General features: G+C 41.3%; 2 protein-coding genes across 3 annotated transcripts in view; one reads left to right on the plus strand and one right to left on the minus strand.

Annotated features, from left to right (window-relative positions):
* Window positions 1-12,853, minus strand: part of ARMC10 (armadillo repeat containing 10) — a 31,876-nt gene extending 19,023 nt beyond the window's left edge. The window contains exon 1 of one of the 2 annotated variants that reach the window (XM_087442458.1): window positions 12,668-12,853. In XM_087442458.1, coding sequence (XP_087298584.1) covers window positions 12,668-12,806 — 139 coding nt within the window. In that variant the 5' untranslated portion in view covers window positions 12,807-12,853. The remainder of the gene's footprint in view (window positions 1-12,667) is intronic. The other variant, XM_014794453.2, reaches the window with a different exon arrangement.
* The window catches only part of FBXL13 (F-box and leucine rich repeat protein 13), a 241,386-nt gene continuing 231,187 nt past the window's right edge, over window positions 12,805-23,003 (plus strand). Inside the window, 2 exon segments of the mRNA XM_014794454.2 lie at window positions 12,805-12,942; window positions 13,279-13,458. Of these exon segments, the coding sequence (XP_014649940.2) occupies window positions 12,805-12,942; window positions 13,279-13,458 (318 nt within the window).

Consider the following 23,003-nt stretch of genomic DNA (forward strand, 5'->3'; position numbering starts at 1 on the left):
GATGTGCATTAAGCAGACCTTTTCTGATCATAATTTTAAGAGCCCCTCAGGCAGGAGAAAGAGCTATGGGAGTAACCCAATCGTGCTGCTGGTGTGGCATCTTTGTTTGGTTTATATGAACATGGCATGGTGACTCGGATGCTTGTTCTAGCAGTCCTGCAGGGGGTGATGACAAAAGAAAAGCTGTCATGTTGAGTAAAAACTAGAGTAGTTAAATGCTGGATCTGCTTAGTGGCTTTTAGAATTTATAGCTCTAACCTTAAAAAAAAATCCTCTTTACAGAACTCATCAAAAATGAAACCATTTTTATAACACTATTATTGTGTTATAAACACAGAACATGATTCCTTAAAAATGAAACTATGATTATAGGTCAGACAGTGCATGTGTCCACAATACGCTGCTGGGAGGGGGAGAGAAGGCTACACAACAATAGTTACTACATGATGTCACATCCCTACTTTTCCTTTTTTAAAAATATTTACGAAATTATTACAGGCAGTTATCTTTGGGTGCTGGGATTACAAGCAACTTTCATTTTCTACCCTGTGCTAATAAGTTACTTTCTGATTTTTTTTTTTTTTACAGTAAACATGTATTGCTGCTGTAATTGAAATACTTAAGTATACTGCCTAAAAAAGAAACATGAAAAATATGAGGGAAAAGGACAAGTACAGATTATGGGAACCAATAAGTGATATGATGTCCTGAAGAAGGAAAATAAGAAATCAACTGTGATGAAAAGCTAAAAAGCCAGCAGATTCTTCCTCCCAAATTGTATGATTAGGACCTTTTATGCCTGAACACACTAATGGCTTCATCCACACCTCTTAAAACAGGGTTTCCCCCAGAGAATAGTTGAAAAGATAAGTGACAGAATGATAAAAACACAGATTTTTAGAATGGGAGGAATTTGGGGTTGACCCAAACCTCTGATTTTATACACAAGGAAACTGAAGCCAGGATCATTTAAGGATGTGCCTAAAGTCACAGAGGAGCTAGTAGCAGAGACCAGAGAGACGAAAATACAAAGCTGCAGGCAAGCCACTTAACCTCTTTTTGGGTCTCAGTTTTCTCATCTGTAAAATAAAAGGGTTGGTCATAGACAATAACTGGTTCCAAAGGTTCCTACACAGCTCTGCAGCTGTGTGATTTTATAAACATACACACGGCAGAAATACGATAAATTTAACTCGTCCATACTTCCAAGATATTTCAAGATACTATTAGTTCTTTATATATTTTCCTACAAAGACATTTAAAAAAAGTTTTATAGATATATAAATTATTTATAAACAGCCAAATAAAATTTTATGGGAAAAGTGTCAGATCAGGATTTTCACTTGAAGGGAGGAGGTGCACGTGGTAGTGAAGAGTAAGCCCAGGCTAAGGAGCCCGACCGTCTAGTTCAGACGCCAGCTAAGCCACGTGCCAGCCGAGAGACTTAACCTCTCCAAGCCTCAGTTTCTTCATCTATTAAATGGAAGTCAAGGGCCCCTGCCCTAAAGCAGTTTTGTGCCTAGAACACTGCGAAAGCCGGGTATATTTTAGTTATTATTTTTATTAATAGGACACACGGCTGGTTAATAACAAAACTGGCTCTAGAATCCAGATCTTTCCACTCACAGTCCACCCCCCACCCCAATCTGTTAAAATGATGAGCTTTGTTTAAATGTTGTAAATAAATCCTAACTTCTCTGCTTGAATTTTTAATAAAAACCGTGTACTACTTTTTCAGGAAAGAAATAAAAAGCTTAAAACTTGCAAGACATTAGAGCATGGGGATCACCTAATCCCCAGTGTGTCCACTGGTGGGTTTCTGAACTGCTATTACCCAGGGGAGGCAGTCAAATGTGTGCGTCCTAGCTCTCCACTGAGCTCTGTGCCCATACGACCGTGACAGAACTATAGGCTTAGTGGCTCACCATCTCCTCAAGTAAACGGAAGAGAAATTACAATTCTCAAAGGAAATGAAAAGTGACTACCAAATAATACATTATGGTTAGATAAATTTCAAGATAATTGTCATGGTACAGAGTCATTCCAACCAGGAACATAACATGCTTTTCTGTTTATGCAGTCTTATGTCCTTCATTAAAATGATCTTTATATAGGCTTCTTGCTAGATGTATTCCTAGCTTTTAAAAGTTTTTATAGCTATCACGAATGAAATCTTTTCAATTAAATTTCTGAATTGGTTATTCCTTGTATATAAAAAGCTATTGATCCGGGTATATTTATCTTGCATTCAATTTACTTTATTGATCTCTTACTGCTTCTAAAAGTTATTCAGTTGATTCTTTTGGACTTTTCCAAGTAAATCATTATGTCATCTACTAATTATAATTTTGCCTCCTTTTTAACATTTATGTTTTTTTTTTCCTTGTCTTATCAAGCTAGCCATGACTCTATGACAATGCTGAATAATAGTTTTGATAGCAGGCACTCTTCTCTTGTTCTTGAATTTAGTAAGGATGCTAACAGTGTTTCACCACTAAATACAATGTTTGCCTTTGGTTTTTGATGGATGCTCTTCATCAACTTAAGAATATATCCTTCTATTTATCCTAACTTGCTCCAAGATTTTATCAGAAATGATACTATTCAAATGTCTTTTTGTTATGAGGTCATTATGTGTTTTTGCTTTTCATCGACTAATGCAATAAATTACATTAATATATTTCCCAATATGAATTCTCCTTACATGTCCATTTGGCCTTGTTATATTATTACTTTAATCCCCTGACAGATATGATTTGCTAATATTTCATTTAAGATTTTTATATCTTTATTCATAATTGAGACAGATTTGTAGTCTTTTCATGCTATCCTTGTCAGGTCTTGGTATCAGATTGTTGAATGAATTGAGACTATTTCTATCTTTTTCAATGGTTTTGAACAGTACAGGAATTACAAATTTCTTGAAGTTTAAGACAAAGAAAAGATCACCCAATTCTGGTTCAAGATGGTGATGTAGGAAGATCCTGAATTCACCTCCTTGCATGGACACACTAAATCTACAACTATATTTGGAATAATTCTCTCTGAAAGAAATCTGGAAACTAATTGAGTGACTCCTATACACTGGGCGAATGAGAAATAACACACATTGAAATGGGTAGGAGAGGCTGAGACACAATCTTGCCACAAACCCCACCCTTGGTGCAGCAACACACAACCGGGAGGGAACTCACAACTCCCAGCTTCTCCCTGAGAGTGAGGGGTTTGGACTCCACATCCTGTGCTGCAACTTTTAAGACTTCCACCTGAGAGATGGGTACCCAAAACATCTAGCTTTGAAAGCCAACGAGGCTTGTGTCCACAAGACCCACAAGGCTATAGCGAATTAAGAGAGAGTTCTCAAAGGGCTTGCACAGACTCACAATGGCTAATCCCCCATGGCCCAGGAGAGGCAGCAGACTGAAACCAGTCTTTCCATGGAAAAGGCTTATTTGTTTATCTTAATAGCTGCAGCCTGAGGGGCAGGCTTCTATTTTAACATACATGAAGGGGCCAACAGCAATACTCTCCAGAGAGGGGAGGCCAGACAGGCACCATCTTTGCACTCTCCCCCTGCCTTACTCCAGGTCACTGATATCTCCCAGAAAGGAGCTTGTGCACATGTCTAGCACTCTAGTTTTTGCAGCTGCCGCCCAAAGGACTCCCCTTGATCACCTGGCTCTGGTGCCCAGCAGGGCTTGTGTTCACGTGTTCAATGGGACAATAGCAAACAAAGAAACAGTTCTTAACTGGCTATCCCCACCCTTCCCCCTATCCGGCTCAGTACAGAGGGAGCAGACAGAAACACACACCTCCCAGTCTTCTCCTGAAAGAGGTCAATTTGCATACTTTAAAAGCTGCTGCCAGAGGGTCCGGCTTCCAATCAGCCTCAATCTAGGTGCTGACTGAGATCCTCCTCTTTGGGACACTGACAGGTTTTGGTACACCCTCAACTACTGGGAACTACTATTAAAGATCACCTAAAGATCAACTACTTTTAAAAATAAAACAGGCTGCCTGGACAATAACAAAGTTTTGACAGACAACCAAGAACTGGGGCATGGCTGAACAATAAGGTTCATCTCCTGCACAAGACTACTCCTTCAAGAATGGGAGAGGTGGCTGTTTCATCTAAAGCACAGAAACCAACACAGAGAGTCAAGCAAAATGAAGAAACAGACGAATATGTACAAAGGAAAGAACAAGATAAAACCTCAGAAAAAAAAATATTACTGAAATAGTTAAGTAATTTACCTGATAAAGAGTTCAAACTAATGGTCATAAAGATGCTCACTGAACTTGGGAAAAGAATGGATGAACACAGTGAGAATTTCAACAAAGAGACAGAAAACGTAAGGAAACACCAAAGAGAAGTCACAGAGCTGAAGAATACAGTAACTGAACTGCAAAATACACTAGAAGGGTTCAAAAGCAGACTAGATAAAGCAGAAGAAAGAATCAGTGAACTCTAAGACACGGCAGCGGAACTCACCCAATCAGAGCAGCCAAAGTAAAAAAAGGGAAGACAGCTTAAGGGACTTACGGGACAACATCAAGTGGGCCAACATTCACATTATAGGGGTCCCAGAAAGAGAAGAAAAAGAGAAAGGGGCGGAAAATTTATTTGAAGAAATAATGGTTGAAAACTTCCCTAACTTGGGGAAGGAAACAGACATCCAGATCCAGGGAGCCCAGAGAGTTCCAAATAAGAGGAACCCAAAGAGACACAGCCCAAGACACATTATAATTAAAATGTCAAAGTTAGAGCCAAGAAGAGAATCTTAAAAGCAGCAAGAGAAAAACAACTTGTTACGTACACAGGAACCCACCTAAGACTATCAGCAGATTCTTCAGCAGAAACTTTGGAGGTCAGAAGGGAGATATATTCAAAGTACCGAAAGAAAAAAAACTACCAACCAAGAATCCTCTACCTGGAAAAACTGTCCTTCATAAATAAAGGAGAGAAAGAGAGTTTTCCAGACAAGCAAAAGCTGAAGGAGTTAAACACCACTAGACTGGCCTCATAAGAAATGTTAAAGGGACTTCTTGAAGCTGAAACAAAAGGGCACTAACAACAGGAAAACATATAAATCTCACTGGAAAAGATAAATATATAAATTCAGAATAATCTGATGTTGTAACAGTGGTGGGTTAATCACTTATAAATCTAGTATGAAGGTTAAAAGACAAAAGTAGTAAAAATAACTATAACTACAATAATTTGTTAAGGGATATAAAAAATAAAAAGATGTAAACTGTGACATCAAAAACATAAAATGTGTGTAGGGGAGAGTAAAAATACAGAGCGTTCAAACTTAAGTTGTTATCAACTTAAAATAGACTGTTCTAAGATGTTTTATGTAAGCCTCATGGTAACCACAAAGCAAAAACCTACAGTAGATACACAAATGACAAAGAGAAAGGAATCTCAGGTGTACCACTATAGAAAATCATCAAATCAGAAAGGAAGGAGCAAGAGAAGAAAAGAACAAAGAAATTACAAAAGAGCCAGAAAAAATGAACAAAATGGCTATAGTCCACCTATCAATAACTACTTTAAATGTAAATGGACAAAATTTTCCACTCAAAAGGCACAGAGGGACTGAATGGATGAAAAACAAGACTCAACTCATATTCTGATTCTGATCATCAATTATAACATATGGCTAGTTTTTCCAGAGAGCCAAGCAATTCTTGGACACCAGCTGGCTGTTCTACAATTCAACTCAATTCTGACACTATCTACCTGGAGATAGTATCAGATCCCACAGGTTAAGGGCTCAGTCCTACAAGATTGCCCTCTGCCCCACACACACACCATTTCAGATGCCATTCACAAGTCTTGGTTGTCACCTGTGCTTCTGACCTACTAGGTATAGACTGGAGGTTTCACCAACCCCTCCATGGGTTTGATTAATTTGCTAGAGCAGCTCACAGAACTCAGAGAAATATTTTACTTACTAGGTCACTGGTTTATTATAAAAGGATATAACTTGGAACAAGCAAATGGAACAGATGCCTAGGGCAAAGTATGGGGAAAGAGTGAGAAGCTTCCATGCCCTCTCCAAGTGTGCCACTCTCCCCAAATCTCCATATGTTCACCAACCTGAAAGCTCTCTGAACACCATCCTTTTGGGTTTTTATGGAAGCTTCATTACATAGGCACTATAGATCAAATCATTGACTGTTGGCAACTGAATCAACCTCCAGCCCCGGAGGTGAGGGAGGTGAGATTGAAAGTTTCAACCTTCTAATCATACAGTTGACTCCACTGGCAACCAGCCCCATCCTCAGGTGCTTTCCAAAAGTCACCTCATTAACATTAACAAAAGACACCTTTATCACTCACATCACTTAGGGAATTCTGAAGGTTTTAGAAGCTCTGTGCCAGAAATTGGGATGAAGACCAAATATACATTTCTTATTACAAATCACAATATCACACCAACTATTTGCTGCCTACAAGAGAATCACTTCAGCTTTAAGGATACAGACTGAAAGTGAAGTGATGAAAAAAGATGCTACATGCAAACGGAAACCATAAAAAAGCTGGAGTAGCTATACTTATGTCAGACAAAATAGATTTTAAGACAAAAACTGTAATAAGAGACAAAGAAGGTCATTATATAATGATAAAGAGGTCAATCCAAGAAGAGCATATAACATTTGTAAATACTTATGCACCCAACAGAGAAGCACCTAAATATATAAAGCAAATATTAACAGACCTAAAGGGAGAAATAGACAGCAACACAATAATAGTAGGGGACTTCAATACCCCACTTTCATCAATGGCTAGATCATCCAGATAGAAGATCAATAAGTAAATATTGGAAACGTTAGACCAAAAGGACTTAACAGACATATACAGAATATTCCATTAAAAGCAGTTGAAAACACATTCTTCTCAAGTGCACATGGAACATTCTCCAGGATAGACCATATGTTAGGCCACAAAACAAGTCTTAATAAATTTAAGAAGACTGAAACCATATCAAACATCTTTTCTAATCACAATGGTATGAAACTAGAAATCAATCACAAGAAGAAAACTAGAAAATTCACAAATATATGGAGATTAAACAACATGCTACTGAACAACCAATGGCCAAAGAAGAAATCAAAAGAGAAATCAAAAGATACCTTAAGACAAATGAAAATGGAAATACAACATATCAAAAACTTATGGGATGCAGCAAAAGCAGTTCTAAGTGGGAAGTTCATAGTGATAAATGCCTACATCAAGAAACAAGAAAGATTTCAAATAAACAACTCAACTTTACACCTCAAGAAACCAGAAAAAAACTAAGCCCAGTTAGAAGGAAGGAAGGAAATAACAAAGATCAGAGCAGAAATTAATGAAACAGAGACTAAAAAGACAATAGAAAAGATTGATGAAACTAAGAGCTAGTTTTTTGAAAAGATACACAAAATTGATAAAGCTTTAGCTAGACTGACCAAGAAAAAAAGAGAGAAAACTCAAATATAAAATCAGAAATGAAAGAGCAGACATTGCAACTGATACCACAAAAATACAAAATATCATAAGAGACTACTGGGAACAATTATATGCCAGCAAATTAGACAACTGAGAAATGGGTACATTCCTAGAAACATACAACCTACCAAGACTGAATTATGAAGAAATGGAAAATCAGAACAGACCAATTACTAGGAAGCAGATTGAATTAGTAATCAAAAACCTCCCAACAAACAAAAGTCCAGGACCAGATGGCGGAACATTTAAGAAGAATTAACACCAATCCTTCTCAAATGCTTCCAAAAAACGGAAGAGGAGGGAACACTTCCAAACTCATTTTACAAGGCCCTGATACCAAAATCAGACAAGGACACTACAGGAAAAAAAATTACAGGTCAATATCCTTTATGAATATAGATGCAAAAATCCTCAACAAAATATTAGCAAACAATACATTAAAAGGATCATATACCATGATGAAGTGGGATTTATCCCTGGGATGCAATATTGGTTCAACATCTGCAAATCAATCAATGTGATACACCACAGTAACAAAATGAATAAAAATCATATGATATCTCAGTAGATGCAGAAAAAGCATTTGACAACATTCAATATCCATTCACGACAAAAACTCTCAACAAAGTGGGTACAGAGAGAATGTAGCTCAATGTAATAAAGGCCATATATGACAAGCCCACAGCTAACATCATAGTCAATGGTAAGAAATTGAAAGCTTTTCCTCTAAGATCAGGAACAAGACAAGGATGCCCACTCTCACCACTTTTATTCAACATAGTACTATAAGTCCTAGCCAGGGCAATTAGGCAAGAAAAAGAAATAGAAGGCATCCAAATAGGAAAGGAAAAAGTAAAACTCTATTTGCAGATGACATGATATTATCTATAGAAAATTCTGAAGACTCGGCCAAAAAACTTAGAAGTAATAAACAGATTAAGTAAAGTTGTAGAATACAAAATCAATATACAAAAATCTGTTGTGTTTCTATACACTAATAACAAACTATCAGAAAGAGAAATTAAGAAAAAAAATCCCATTTACAGTTGCATCAAAAAGAATAAAATACCTAGAAATAAATTTAACCAAGGAAGTGAAAAACCTGTACACTGAAAACTATAAGGTATTGATGAAAGAAACTGAAGATGACACAAGTAAATGGAAAGATACTCTGTGCTTATGGACTGGAAGAATCAACATTGTTAAAATGTCCATATTACCCAAAGCAATCTACAGATTCAATGCAATTCCTATCAAAATTTCGAGGGCATTTTTCACAGAAATAGAAGCAACAGTCCTAAAATTTGTATGGAACCACAAAAGACCCCAAATAGCTAAAGCAATCTTGAGAACAAAGCTGGAGGCATCCCGCTTCCTGATTTCAAAATATATTACCAAGCTACAGTAATCAAAACAGTATGGTATTGGCATAAAAACAGATACACAGATCAATGGAACAGAATAGAAAGCCCAGAAATAAACCCACATACATATGGTCAATTAACTTACAACAAAGGAACCAAGAACATACAATGGGGAAAGGACAGTTTCTTCAATAAATGGCATTGGGAAAACTGGACAGACACATGGAAGAGAATGAAACTGGACCCCTATTTCACACCATACACAAGAGTCAACTCATAATGGATTAAAGTCTTAAACATAAGACCTGAAACCATAAAACTCCTAGAAAAAAAACATAACCAGTAAGCTCCCTGACACAGCTCTGGGCATGATTTCTTGGATTTGACAACAAAAGCAAAAATAAATGAGTAGGACTACATCAAACTAAAAAGCTTCTGCATAGCAAAGGAAACCATCAACAAAATGAAAAGGCAACCTACAGAATGGGATAAAATGTTTCCAAATCATATATCCGATAAAGAGCTAATTACCCAAAATATATAAAGAACTCATACAACTCAACAGAAAAAAAAAACAACCAAACAATCCAATTAAAAAATGGGCAGAGGATCTTAACAGACATTTTTCCAAAGAAGACATACAAATGAGCAATAGGTACATGGAAAGGTGCCCCAAATCACTAATCATCAGGGAAATGCACATCAAAACCACAGTGGGCTATCATCTCACACCTGACAGAATGGCTACCATCAAAAAGAGAAGAGATAATGAGTGTTGGTGAGGATGCAGAGGAAAAGGAATCCTTGTACACTGTTGGTGGGAATGTAAATTGGTGCAACCACTATGGAAAACAGTATGGAGGTTCCTCAAAAAATTAAAAATAGAACTACCATATGATTCAGCAATTTCACTTCTGGGTATTTATCCCAAGAAAACGAAATTACTATCTCAAAAAGATATATGCACCCCCATGTTCACTGAAGCATTATTTACAATAGCCAAGACATGGAAACAACCTAACTGTCCATCAATGGATGAATGGATAAAGAAAATGTGGTCCATACATACAATGGAATATTATTCAGCCATAAAAAAGAAAGTAATCTTGCCATTTGGGACAACATAGATGGACTCTGAGGGTATTATGCCAAGAGAAATGAGGAAGACAAAGACCGTATTATTTCACGTGTATGTGGAATCTGAAAAAAAAAAACCCCAACTCATAGATACAGAGAACAGACTGCTGGTTGCCACAGGCTGGTGGTGGTGGTGGGGGGCGGTGTAAAATGGGTGAAGGTAGTCAAGAGATACAAACTTCCAGTTATAAGATAAATAAGTTCCGGGGATGTAATGTACAGCTTGGTGACTATGGTTAACAATACTGTATTGCATGCTTGAAAGTTGCTAAGAGAGTAAATCTTAAAAGTTCTCATTACAAGAAAAAAAAATCGTGTACTGTGAACTGTGAACTGTGTAGTGATGGATGTCAAGTTATTGTGATCATTTTGCAATATATACATATATCAAATCATTATGATATAGTCAAAACCCTGTTTATGACTCATTTTACAATTTCCAATTCTTTCCATGAGACTTCACTCAGTCTTGCATTACACAATCACCTCTGGCTAGAAGCAAAGGAATTTACCTCAGGAGGTAATCAACGACTTGACTCTCCTGCCTACCTGTTCCTTGAGGCAAACTTTACCTTGGAATGCAAGGACACATCTCATTCACCCGCCCCCATACCCTAATCTTTGAGGCTAACCAGACCACCTAATATTTTCTCTTTTGACATTTCTATAGAAGACAAAAAATAGCTAAACTGGTATATAACGGCCCCACACAGGCACTTCCAGGTAGCAGCTCTCTACTGGCCATGGGTCCTGTCCCCATGCTGAAACACTTCCAGGCAGCAGCTCTCTACTGCCTACGGGTCCTGTCCCCAGGCTGAACACAAAATAAAGGTGCACGAACGAACGACCAGCTCACGTCTGAAAATTCTTTTTCGACTCGCGACTCAGCGGCCCCACATCAATTACGTTGTACACTAAAGCTAATACAATGTTATAGGTTAGTTATATCTCAATTAAAAAAAAAGGATCACCCTCTGAAATCTGAGAATGATGCTGACAAAACGGGTATTTCTCAATTCTTCAGAGATAAAGGTATAGCTTTTCAGGAAGAAAGGACTGTGAGCAACTTATTTTGTAAGCTGCCTGACCTGAAGTAATGGTGATTTTGGGAACTGGTAAAATTACATTTAAAAGTAAGACTTTGTTAGTCTTCAATAGGTTGAGTCAGTATAAGGAGGAAGGTCCAGGCCACCTGACCAATTACTTACACAGAAATATCTCTGACACAAAGACAACAAATTAGGCTTTGTAAGTAAGGGCAAATACAAATTTCAAAAAAAAAAAGGGTTTTCCCTTGTGTCAAAAGGGAAATAGACTTTCCCCCCACTCCCTTTTCTTAGAGCATTTCCTTGAGCAAATTTGTAACTGTAAATCCTTTGTCTGTCTCTTTGATATAAATGTATATCTTTTTAAATGCTAAGCAAGCCTCTCGCCAGTTTATAAACCAAGGATGTCTTTCTTAAAGGTTTTGGGGTCATCTGTTCGAAATGTAAACGTCAAGGAAGATCGAGCCCGGATCTCCTTGTCTCTGAATTTAGGCTTGGCACCTGGCTCCATGCTGTAACCATCTGCTTATCATAAAGATACTGAGAAGTCTTATTTTTCCTCTGGATAAAGGCAATTGGCCAACACAAACTACCACCCCAATTACCAGTGAATTTAGGATGAACTATGAACAGCAAATGGTGCTGGCAAGTCCTCTTAAGATCAAGTTATTATTTACCTTGAGAACATGTACATAATATGAAATAGGTTATATTTGCCTGGGCGCATAAAGGGCTGAGAATTCTGTCTTTGCAATCCCATTGGCAGATTGCCCGTGATGGGCATAACAATCTGGTCTAAGGCTTATTCAATAATAAGGCTGTTTAGTTCTTTTCTGGATTTGTAGAGAGGAGGTTCTTGGTTGGCAGCTTTTATTTTTAATTATTTCCCTAACAGCTTCCATGACATGAAATACCCCTCCAGAACATTCAGCAAATTGCTAGAATCCTGATTGCACGAATCAACTTTTGGACAGAAACCTAATCGTGCACTTGTCCGTCAGGAGGATGTCCCCCATGCAAACAACTGTTCCAATTCGATATATACACGTATATCTGTATCTCCAGGATCTCTCTACAACTTTTCATATATACGGACCACGGTGACTTCAAGGTACCTCTCCTCTCAGAGGCGGGGCCCACTCCGGGCAGAAATGCCCCTCTGGCGTCCCTTCTCCTAAGGTAACTGCACGCAGTTTCATCTACCGCTCCAGGCCCGGGAACACTCATCTGCAGTCGGGGAAATCTCGTTGGTAACACAAAGGCCGGGAGTAAGCTTTAACGTGAGAGGCAATCAACACACTTTTGAGAACCGTAATCCTCCGCTGAGACGCCGGACTCAGGCAGTAAAGTTTGGGCAATTTTTCATCCCGGGATTTTGAACAAATTAGAGAAGGCAGGGAAGCGGCTCAGAACCCTACACCCACCCAACCAAGTGGACGACGCGCCCTCTGCACCTGGGCTTCCCGACCTCGCCCTTCTCACGAGCCTCCCTCCCTCCTCGGGCTCGGCTCCCTTTTACTCCGAGCAGGGGAAGGCCCCGAGCGCCAGCGGCGTCTTCGTCCCTACCCTGGGATAGCCCCTGTCCCCCAGCCCGCCCACCTGCCGGGCACCGCGTGCCTCACCTGCGGACCGCGAGGGGCGCAGGCGATGCCCGCCGCCGCCTTGCCGCCGGCCCCGCGTGAGCCTGTAAACGCAGTAGCAGGCGCCGGCGCCGAGGACCAGGCCCGCCGCCACCCAGCCCGCGTCGCGGGCGCCGCCCATGCTGCCGGGGGCCGCGGCGCAGCTCCTGGGGGCCTGGCGCGGGCGGCTTGTACGCACCGGCGCGGACGGGGGTCTCCAGAGCAGGGCGGTCGACCGCCGTGCGAGCGCGACCTGGCCGCGGAGAAAGGAAACGGGGGTCTGAGCTCCGCCTCCCGGAAACGACGCCAGCGTAAGACCGCCCCCTCCGGCCTGACGCGTCCAGGCGGCTGCCCCGAGGCGAGGCGGGGCGGGGGCCGGGGTGAGGGGAGCGGACGCCGTGAAGAGCTGCAAGGAGTGCGCGCCCCGACGGGGCACACCGGGGGCAGCCGCCGCGCCGAGGCCGGCTTCCCCTCGCTTGAGCCCGGGCCCGTCCCGCCGGGGCCCGAGGCCCGCCTGGCTCCAGGCCGCCCGGGAGACAGGGGCGGGGCTTCGCTGCGCCATGCCCCTCCACGCCGTGTCCCGTGGTTGCCCGGGCAACGCCGGGACGCGCTAGCCTTTAGCCGGGGCGCGGCTCCTACTGCGCAGAGCGTGGAGAGCCGGCCCGGGGCGCAGAGTTTCAGTTGGGCCTCTGGCCGTGGCCTCGCTACGCACTGCCAGCCCCAGGCTGAGGAGCTACTTCAGGGAGAACTACATTCTTCAGGTCTGCGAGATACCGGAGCCACGTGGCGGCGGAGTTAGAAGAGGGAGGAGTCGGAAGAGATTTCCCAGAGGAGGGGCTAGGATTTGGGGGGGAGAGGGCGTGGAGGGCACGAGGAGCAGAACGGGAGAGAAGGACGTCAGATTTGGAAAGGTCGGCGGTCTGGGCTGAGGATACAGATCAGAGAGGAGAAGACAGAAGGGTGATGGTGGCTGAAAGGGAGCAGTAGGGGACATCTCCCAGGGAAAAAGAGCACAGGACGCCGGCACAGAAACCCCAAACTCCAGTTTTTAAGGTTTGGACAAGAGGAGAAGTGAGACAGAAGTGCCCTAGAGACAGAGGAGGAAAATCAGGAGACTGTGGCTTTATGAAGAGAGTGGACAGTGGTGTCACCCAAGATAAGGACATGAAGGGGTGCAGTGCATTTGGCCCAAGGTGAGCCTGGGGTTTCCATGGAGCCATGAAGGCAGAAGATAGATTGAGGTTAACTGAGAAAAGAGTGGAAGCTGAGAGCTTTATACGGAAGGTAGGCAGCCCTGTGTGAAAGGAAGGACCCTACAACCACAACCAGTATTGCCTTAAACAGGAGGAAAGACGCCCCCCCTCCCCCGTTATAATAGGAGGGAAGGAGTACAGGATAGGGGTGGGTAGGTTTTGTAGGTTTGGGGATAAGAAGGCAAGAAAGTTCTCTGATGACTTCTGTTTTCTCTACAAATATTTGGTGAGATATTTGCCAAGGATGTGTATGTTTGGGTGGGGATAGAGGGTGCAGAAGGGGTTTTGGGCAGAGATAAGTTATGTGGAGAATGAGGGAGAGAGAAGTCTAGGGAAGGAAAGAGAAGGAGCCGAGCTGTGTTGAGAGCCCAGCTAGGGTAGTAACACTCCTATGTAGTTGGGAGGGCAATTTGGTACAGTTCCCCTCCTTTTTGGATGGTAATGTAGAAGTATGTATTTATTAAAATGTTAAAAACATATATCCTTTGTGACCAAGCATTTCCACTTCTATATCTACTTTAGAGATATACTTGCACATGTGCTTAGAAAGATGTACAAGGATATTCATTATAATATTGTTACATAGTGAAAATATAAATAACCTAAATGTGAACAAGGGAATGGGATATTATGTAGAATAAAGTATATCTGTACCTTTTGAGAAGAAAAGCTTGCCAAGACATATTAAATTTAAAAGAAGAAAAAAGACAAATGCAAATTACCCACCAAAGTGTCTACTACAGTCTAAGTTACCTATCTGATTTCGTATATGTATGTATATGTGTGTATATATGTGTGTGTGTGTGTTTATATGTATGTGTATGTGAGTATATCTATCTATATTTAGTATATTTAAGACAATAATAGATGCATAGAACATATGCCAAACTCTTAAGAGCAAATGTTTTGGGGGATGGTTTTAGGGGAGAACTCTAATTTTTTACTCTATATACATCTCTATTGTTTTAATTTTTTATGATGAGTTTCATTCATATTTTATCTCTATACAATTATATTTGAAAATATGTAGAGAGCATGGTACTCATCTTCCCAGTTGTGTGATTTTCTCCAGTAGCACTCAGTAAACCAGATGTAGGTACAGAAGTAAGAGTTGACTTCATCCAGGATAGGAGTTTGCCAGGCATATAGAATGGAAGGGCAGTGGTGAGGGAGCGAAGCTTTTGAGAGTGTCTGAAGTGATGGGCCAAGGACTCTAAGGACTGGGTGGGAAATGAGAACAAGACCTGATACTGATATATGTGTAGAAAGTGGAGGTTCCTAAGGGGTGAGTAAAGAGCGGTAGAGGGAGTAATTGAATGAGAAAGCTGGAAAAGTAGGAGGGAGGGGTCAGAAAGTGCAATGTTGTATTTAGGATTCAGGATAAAGCCATTCTGAGTGATGACTCAGTCCAGGTTGGCCATGGAGCAGGTAGCAGAAGTGGACTTGAGTTGAGAGTCAGGGAACATCAGGGAAGGGATGGCCTCTCCTCGGCTTGAGGGTCAGGGAACATCAGGGAAGGGATGGCCTCTCCTCGGCTTGCTCTCCACTTGCCATAACTCTACAAAGCTGCAAGAGGCATCCCTGGTTGCTCCTCTGGGTGAGAGCACTCCTTCCTCGTCAGCCTACCATATTCCTCTGCCCCCAGAGAAAAGAAGTCCTCAGAAGTGCTCCACATTGCCTAAGATGATATTCTCCTGAGGAGTCCTTGACCCACCTCTGCTACCACATTACCAGCAGGGGTAAGAGAGCAGTCTTCTGGGGCCCTGCACACCCGCCTTAACCCTGTTACCCGCTTCCCCTACGAGACTGTCAGGATGAATCCCATTGTGCCTCGTATCCCTAAACATCTATTTATCTGACCCCATTTGCCAGGCCTAGCACTCTTCTAAAACCCATCTTCTGCAAGCTTTGGAATACATAATCTTTCATCACAGATTTCTCTGTATATTTAACCTCTTTTGAACTTCACCTACTTGTCCTCAATAAAACCTGGTTGTCTACTTAGAATATCATTTCCCTTCAAACCTCTTGAACAGAGGCTGATTTTTTTTAAAAAGTCCTTCTTGACTCACTGGGCTTACTGAATCTGTTGATTGATATTTTTCTTCAGTTTTAGAAAATTCTTGGTCATTTTCAAATATTGCTTCTATCTAATTCTCTCTTTTTTACCTTTCTGGGACTCCAATCACAAATGTTAGATTTTTTTTTATTGTGTCCTACATGCCTCTTTTGCTGTTCTGTTTTTTCCCCATTCTTTTTTCCCTCTGTGCTCAAGTTTGGCTATTTTTCATTGATTGTCTTCAAGTTTACTGATTCTGTTTTATGCTATATCCTATTAAATACATCAAATGACTTCTTAATTTCAGACAGTATATTTTTCAGCTCTAGAATATTCCTTTGATTCTTTTTTATACATTCCAATTAAAATTCTGCATCTTTTCCTCCATTTTGTCTATCATTTCCTGTTTTCTTTAACATGTTGTTATTTTAAAATCATTTTCTGTTAACATGAATAGCTTTGAATTAAATTCTTTTTTTTTTTTTTTTTTTTGTGAGGGAGAGCAGCCCTGAACTAACATCCATGCTAATCCTCCTCTTTTTGCTGAAGAAGACCGGCTCTGAGCTAACATCTATTGCTAATCCTCCTCCTTTTTTCCTTCCCCAAAGCCCCAGTAGATAGTTGTATGTCATAGTTGCACATCCTTCTAGTTGCTGTATGTGGGATGCGGCCTCAGCATGGCCGGAGAAGCGGTGCTTTGGTGCACGCCTGTCTTGACATGAGTACAGCCATGTTTGGCCGCTCCATTGACCTACAGCCACCAGCACAAAAAAGAAATACAAGGCTGCTTTCTGTGTGGTGGGAACTGGCCTTTTCCCGGGAACTGGCCTTTCTCCCACGGAGAGAGTTGCAAGTTGTAACATTTCAAGGCTCTTGGAGCGTCGTAGCCCGGAATGGACTGGCCATCTGTGCCGGGCTGAGACGATAACCAAAGAGAACAATGCACGTACACAATTACTGGGCTGGGACGTTAGCCAGGGGGCTCAGTGCACGTACGCCACTGATAACCATTTGTGCATGGAAACACTAAATGCTTGCTCTGCAAACTCTGTAATTGCTTACTCTGAAAATTACTGATGGTATAAAAACTGCTGGAAACTGAGCCCCGGTGAGAGTTCCACCTGTGGAAGGGACACCTTGCCCAGGACGTGTGATCCTTGCCCAGCCGCGTCGATTGACAGAGCTCTCCCGGCAGTGGGGCGTGGATGTTGTGAGTAACTGATTTGATGTGAAGTAATTGATTTGATATGAAGTAATTGATTTGATGTGTTCTCTTCGGTTAACCTGGTGTTTCTCTTTCTGGTTGATTTGTGTCATTTCTCTTCAGCCGATGTGGGTATTTTCCCTTTCCAGTCGGGCTGATGTTTTTTCCCTCTTAATATTTGACCTATTTGGATCTGTTTGCAGACTGTCACCTTTACTATCCTCTATATAATAAAATATACCTTCAGTCCATTTGTTTGGAGTGGAAAGTGTCTTTTACGTCTCTGATCGAATCCCCGAACCTCTCATAACATAATTGGCGCTGTGAGCAGGATTCGATTAAGGAGATGCCTTTCCTATTCAAACGAAAGGTAACTGAAGCCCAGGTGGGAGAAATTCCAGGATGGGAGGACCCTCCCTTTTGCACTCTGGCTGGGGAGTGGGCTCGTAGGTCAAGGTTATGTGAAGCTTGGGATGCTCGTCTGCGACGATTTGAACCGTTGGATGTGACCAAAGCTTTGCAGACGGTGGAAAGGAAAAAGAAAGATGATGTTTCTTTTTTGGCACGGTGAGGTTGGTGTTTGCTGACTGCTTATTGTCGGGCTATAGAAGATAGGGATAAGATACAGAAAGAGAAGGCACTCTTGGAAAAAGAAAATTCAGATTTGCAGTTTCACTTGGCTATGATTCAATGTCAATATCATGCACTGGGAGATCAGGCTCGTAACTACCAAGCTATAGCAGAAAAGGCTGCTGTAAGAGTTGCCAAATATAAATATAGAAAGAGGAGAGGAAAGGTAAATGAACGAAAAGTTCATATGGCCATAGCATCGGCCGGTCCTAAGTGGGACCCAGACACATGGGATGGTGATATCTGGGATGATGATTCTAAAACTGATTATGAGGAAGAGGACAAACCACTCAAACGCACAGAGGCACGTCCTCTTCGCCGTCGGCGGATGGAAATGGATGGTAATCATCCTGTAAGGAGAGATGTGATTGAGGATTTTAACCAACAAGAAATTTCTGATATTTTAGCCCGGGCTACACAAAAGCCTGGAGAAGCCATTATAACCTGGCTTGTTCGCCTATATGATATGGGCGCTACAGGAATTAATCTGGATGCAGGAGATGCTTTTAAATTTGTAATTTTGTCCAATGATCCAGTAATACGGGGAGCTTTCAGAGACTGGAGCATGAATGCTCACCCCCCAAATGATCGTGGACAAGACACTGATGGTACAACTTTATTGGCTCTTGCAGTAAAAGGAGCTCAAGATAAATACCCCACGGATGATATGTGGCCAGACACTAATAGACCATGGTATACTTTAAAAGATTGTGTCCAAAAGATGAGAGAAGAAACCATGAAACGGGCTGTGTTTCTGGGGTGTGGTGAAGCTTTAAATGAAATGACTTTAAGTGTCCAGGTGCAAAACAAGTTAATAAAAACTGCACCTCCGGCATACAAACAAATAATTACAATCCCTTCTCATGAATGAAACTGAAAGCCCTATTATCAACACTTGCAGATAAGATTGTGCAGCCAGCAGACTTGGGAGACTGGCAGACAACTGAAAACTCTCCAAGAAGAGAAAAAAGAGAAACATTCTTTAAAAAGGATAAAATAACTCGAGGTGATATGTTTTTGGCCCTACTCCAGGCAGGAGTACCTAAAGACCAGATTGATGGAGTTGACACTAGAGAATTATGGAAACTATATAAAGAAAAAGGGCTGAATGTAAAACAAGTGAATAGAAGGGACAGTATAGAGAATGCTTCCAACCCAGTGCCTACTGCACCTAGTGCACCACCTCCTCCCTTGGATCCTCTTCTTGCTGACTTATGTGATTGAAGGGAAGGCCAAACCTCTGTATCGATTAGTGCCACTATAAGAAAGGATATTAGACCACATGTACCAATTAAAATATTTTGGAAGAATGGGTCTACAACTAGTGTGAAGGCACTTGTAGATACAGGGGCAGAGGCCACCCTTATCTATGGGAATCCAACTAAGTTTCAAGGTACATCAATTCTGATAACTGGATTGGGAGGAAAAGAAATCCAGGCAGTTACCACTAATCTTTCTATGCAAATTGGGCAACTACCCCGGCGCACATATCTAGTTATGATTGTACCAATACCAGAATATATAATTGGGATTGATATTCTAAAAGGATTGACATTAAATTTGGCTGATGGACAATACCAATTTGCTATTAGAGCTTTGTCTTTTCATATTAATGCTGTAATTGTGGGATGTTTGCATCATGAAGTAGAAATTCCACCTGCCACGCAAGTGATCAATCAAAGACAGTATCGCATCCCTGGAGGACAACAAGAAATATCTGAGACCATAGAAGATTATTTGGCTGTAAAAGTCCTTCGCAGAGTAACTACAGCCTGGAATAATCCTATCTGGCCTGTTAAAAAAGGTGATGGGACATGGAGAATGACTGTGGATTACAGAGAGCTAAACAAAGTGACTCCGGCTATTCAAGCGGCCGTCCCTGATTTGATTACTCTTATAGAAAAAGTGCAATGTTACCCAGGCACTTGGTATGCAGTCATAGACTTGGCTAATGCCTTTTTCACCATACCTATACCTAAAAGTGTCCAAGAACAGTTTGCTTTCACGTGGCTGGGACAACAATATACCTTTACTAGACTTCCTCAGGGATATGTGCATAGTCCCACTATCTGCCATCAACAGGTTGCTGAGACCTTGGCAAAGGTACCTGCTTCTGATGATGTCCAAATAGTACATTATATAGATGATATTATGATCCAAGGAAATGAAGAAGAAAAGGTACAACAACAGTTAGAAAAAGTAATGGACACACTTGAGGAGGATGGATGGAAAACTAATCCAGCTAAAATTCAGGGCCCGAGTTCAAATGTTAAATTTTTGGGAGTACTTTGGAATAATGGAAAACAAGAAATTTTACCTAAAGCTAGACAAAAGATATTAGATTTTGCAGCACCCCGCAACAAAAAGGAAGCACAAAAATTTATTGGATTATTTGGATTTTGGAGGGCACATATTCCACATTTAAGTCGGCTCCTTGCACCTTTATATAAAGTTACCAGGAAAAAATATGAATTTGAATGGGGAATGGAACAAAAAGAAGCTTTTGAAGCAGCCAAGCATGCTATTCAGACTGCTTTAGATCTATGGCCAATTAAACCGGGACCCATTGAGTTACAGGTAGATGTCATTGATCAGTATGCCAGCTGGAGTCTATGGCAAAAACAAGGTGCCCGACGTTATCCTCTGGGATTTTGGAGTCGCAAGCTTCCCTGTTCCAGTGAAAGATATAGTCCTTTTGAAAAACAGTTGTTAGCCTGCTACTGGGCTCTAATAGACTCAGAAAGCCTTACCCTGGGACATGAGGTAATTATGCGACCTCAAATACCCATCATGCAATGGATTCATAGCACGCCTGTTACTCATAAAATTGGACAAGCACAAGAATTTAATATTATCAAATGGAAATGGTATATTCAAGACCGGGCCAAACCTGGCCCAAAGGGGTTGTCTCTATTGCATGAACAAGTGTCTCAATATAGCAGTGAGCCAACTGTGTCACCTAAGATTGATATAACAGAATCTCCTGTTAAATGGGGTGTCTCATATGATCAATTGACTGAAGAACAACAAAACCATACGTGGTTTACAGATGGTTCTGCCAAAATGATATCAAGCTCACGGAAATGGAAAGCAGTTGCCTATAACCCATCCACCCAACAAACAATTGTCACCACTGGAGATAATATGAGTAGCCAATATGCTGAACTCTATGCGGTGTATCAGGCACTTCAACAAGAACAGGGGCAACAATGTCATATATATACTGATTCGTGGGCAGTGGCACAAGGTTTGGCAACGTGGATGCCACAATGGAAAAAACATGATTGGAAAATTAATGATAAAGAAATATGGGGAAAGAAATTATGGGAAGACATATGGTTATGGTGTCAAAACACAATTGTTACTGTATTTCATGTTGATGCTCACAGTTCTTTAATTTCTGCAGAACGAAAGCATAATTCTCATGCTAATCAGCTGGTGCAGATTCGTGCAACGCACAACCCAGGCTTAGCACAATGGGTCCACGAAAAGAGTGGACACTTGGGAGAACAAGCGTCATACAGGTGGGCACAACAAAGGGGAATCCTTGTCACTCATGGTGATATTGCCACTGCAGTACAACAGTGTCAGTTATGCCAACAGTTAAATAAACGGGGAGTTCCACACCCCTACCAAGGTCATATCCAAAAGGGATTATTTCCCGCCCATACCTGGCAAATAGATTTTATTGGACCATTGCCAAATTCTTGTGGATATACTTATGCCTGCACTGCTGTTGATACATATTCTGGTTATTTATTGGCTATACCAGCTAAAGTGGCCACCCAACAGAGTGCCATAAAATTATTAGATATAATCAAGTTATATTATGGAACACCAAGGCAAATTCAGAGTGACAACGGTTCCCACTTTACAGGTAAGTTGATTCAAACCTATACCAAGGAAAATCATATAGAATGGATTTATCATATACCTTATTACCCCCAAGCTGCAGGCCTCATAGAACGAATGAATGGATTGCTTAAACAACAATTGAGGAAACTTGGTCATGGCTCATTAAAGGGGTGGCACAACCATCTAAGTACTGCTCTAAATGTGTTAAATAACAGGCCACTAGGCCCTAATGAGACTCCTCTGTCAAGGTTGTTACCAGCAAAGATTACAGAAGTGGCAGCCGCCACCCATGATTTTATGACCTTAACCTATTGGCCCCTGACTCAGTCTGCTAAACCGCCTTTTAGGTACACTGCCAAAGCGGCTGGATTGGATTTATCTACTGTTCATTCTATTCAATTGCCCCCTAAGAAGCAGTCTATAGTCCCTACTGGGATAGGGGTACAATTTCCCAAAAATACCTTTGGTTTGTTAAAAGGACGCTCTGGACTGGCAGCAAAAGGTATTGATGTACTAGGAGGAGTTATTGATCCAGATTATCAAGGAGAAATAAAATTTATATTATATAATGGTAGTGACACAGTACTAACTGTAGAGTCTGGGGAACGAGTGGGACAATTATTGGTGCTTCCCCTCTTGACTCCAAATGTGTCACAAGGACAACCTCCAAGTGAATTAACTAAAAGAGGAATGCAAGGATTTGGGTCTACAGATGGATGGAAACCTGGAGCAAAAGTGTGGGTGACACATCCACCCAATGCGGCTCCCCGTGCCGCAGAAGTAGTGGCCCAAGGGCCCACTGCAACACTCATAGTTATGTATCCAGGAAATAAACAGTTGTATCATGTTCCTAAAAATTCTGTTTCTTTGCGTGAATAGATACTCCTGCTGTGTTCACTATGCTGTGCTGCACTTCCATGTCTGCTGCAGACCTACACACCAACTAATGTCTCCGTGGGGACGACCTTTGACCCTGCACTGCTGGACCAACTGCTCTACACCAGTGGGACCTATAACCTGGACTATGAATGGCCGAGAAATTTGGTCTCAGAAACATCAAGCAATCTCTCAGTATAAGCCTATATCTGACCAGTCACGGAGAACTAGTTATAATTTCTCTATTACCCTGCCTTCTGCTACCCTCTGTGATGGGGGGTGGTCTGGACTTCTGCAAGCTAATTTGTTTGGCCTAAGTGTTTATCTTATCTAATGTTATCTTTGATGCTGTACATGATTTGCAAGATCAAGTTAATAACATTTCATATTCTAAGGGGTTGTTTGATTGGTTACCTTGGGGTTTGGGTCCTTTGTTGCGAGATAGTTTTATAATTATTGTAG

The sequence above is a fragment of the Ceratotherium simum genome, chromosome 1, assembly GCF_057802395.1.
Source record: "Ceratotherium simum simum isolate JZ-2026a chromosome 1, ASM5780239v1, whole genome shotgun sequence".
In the NCBI taxonomy this organism is placed as follows: Eukaryota; Metazoa; Chordata; class Mammalia; order Perissodactyla; family Rhinocerotidae; genus Ceratotherium; species Ceratotherium simum.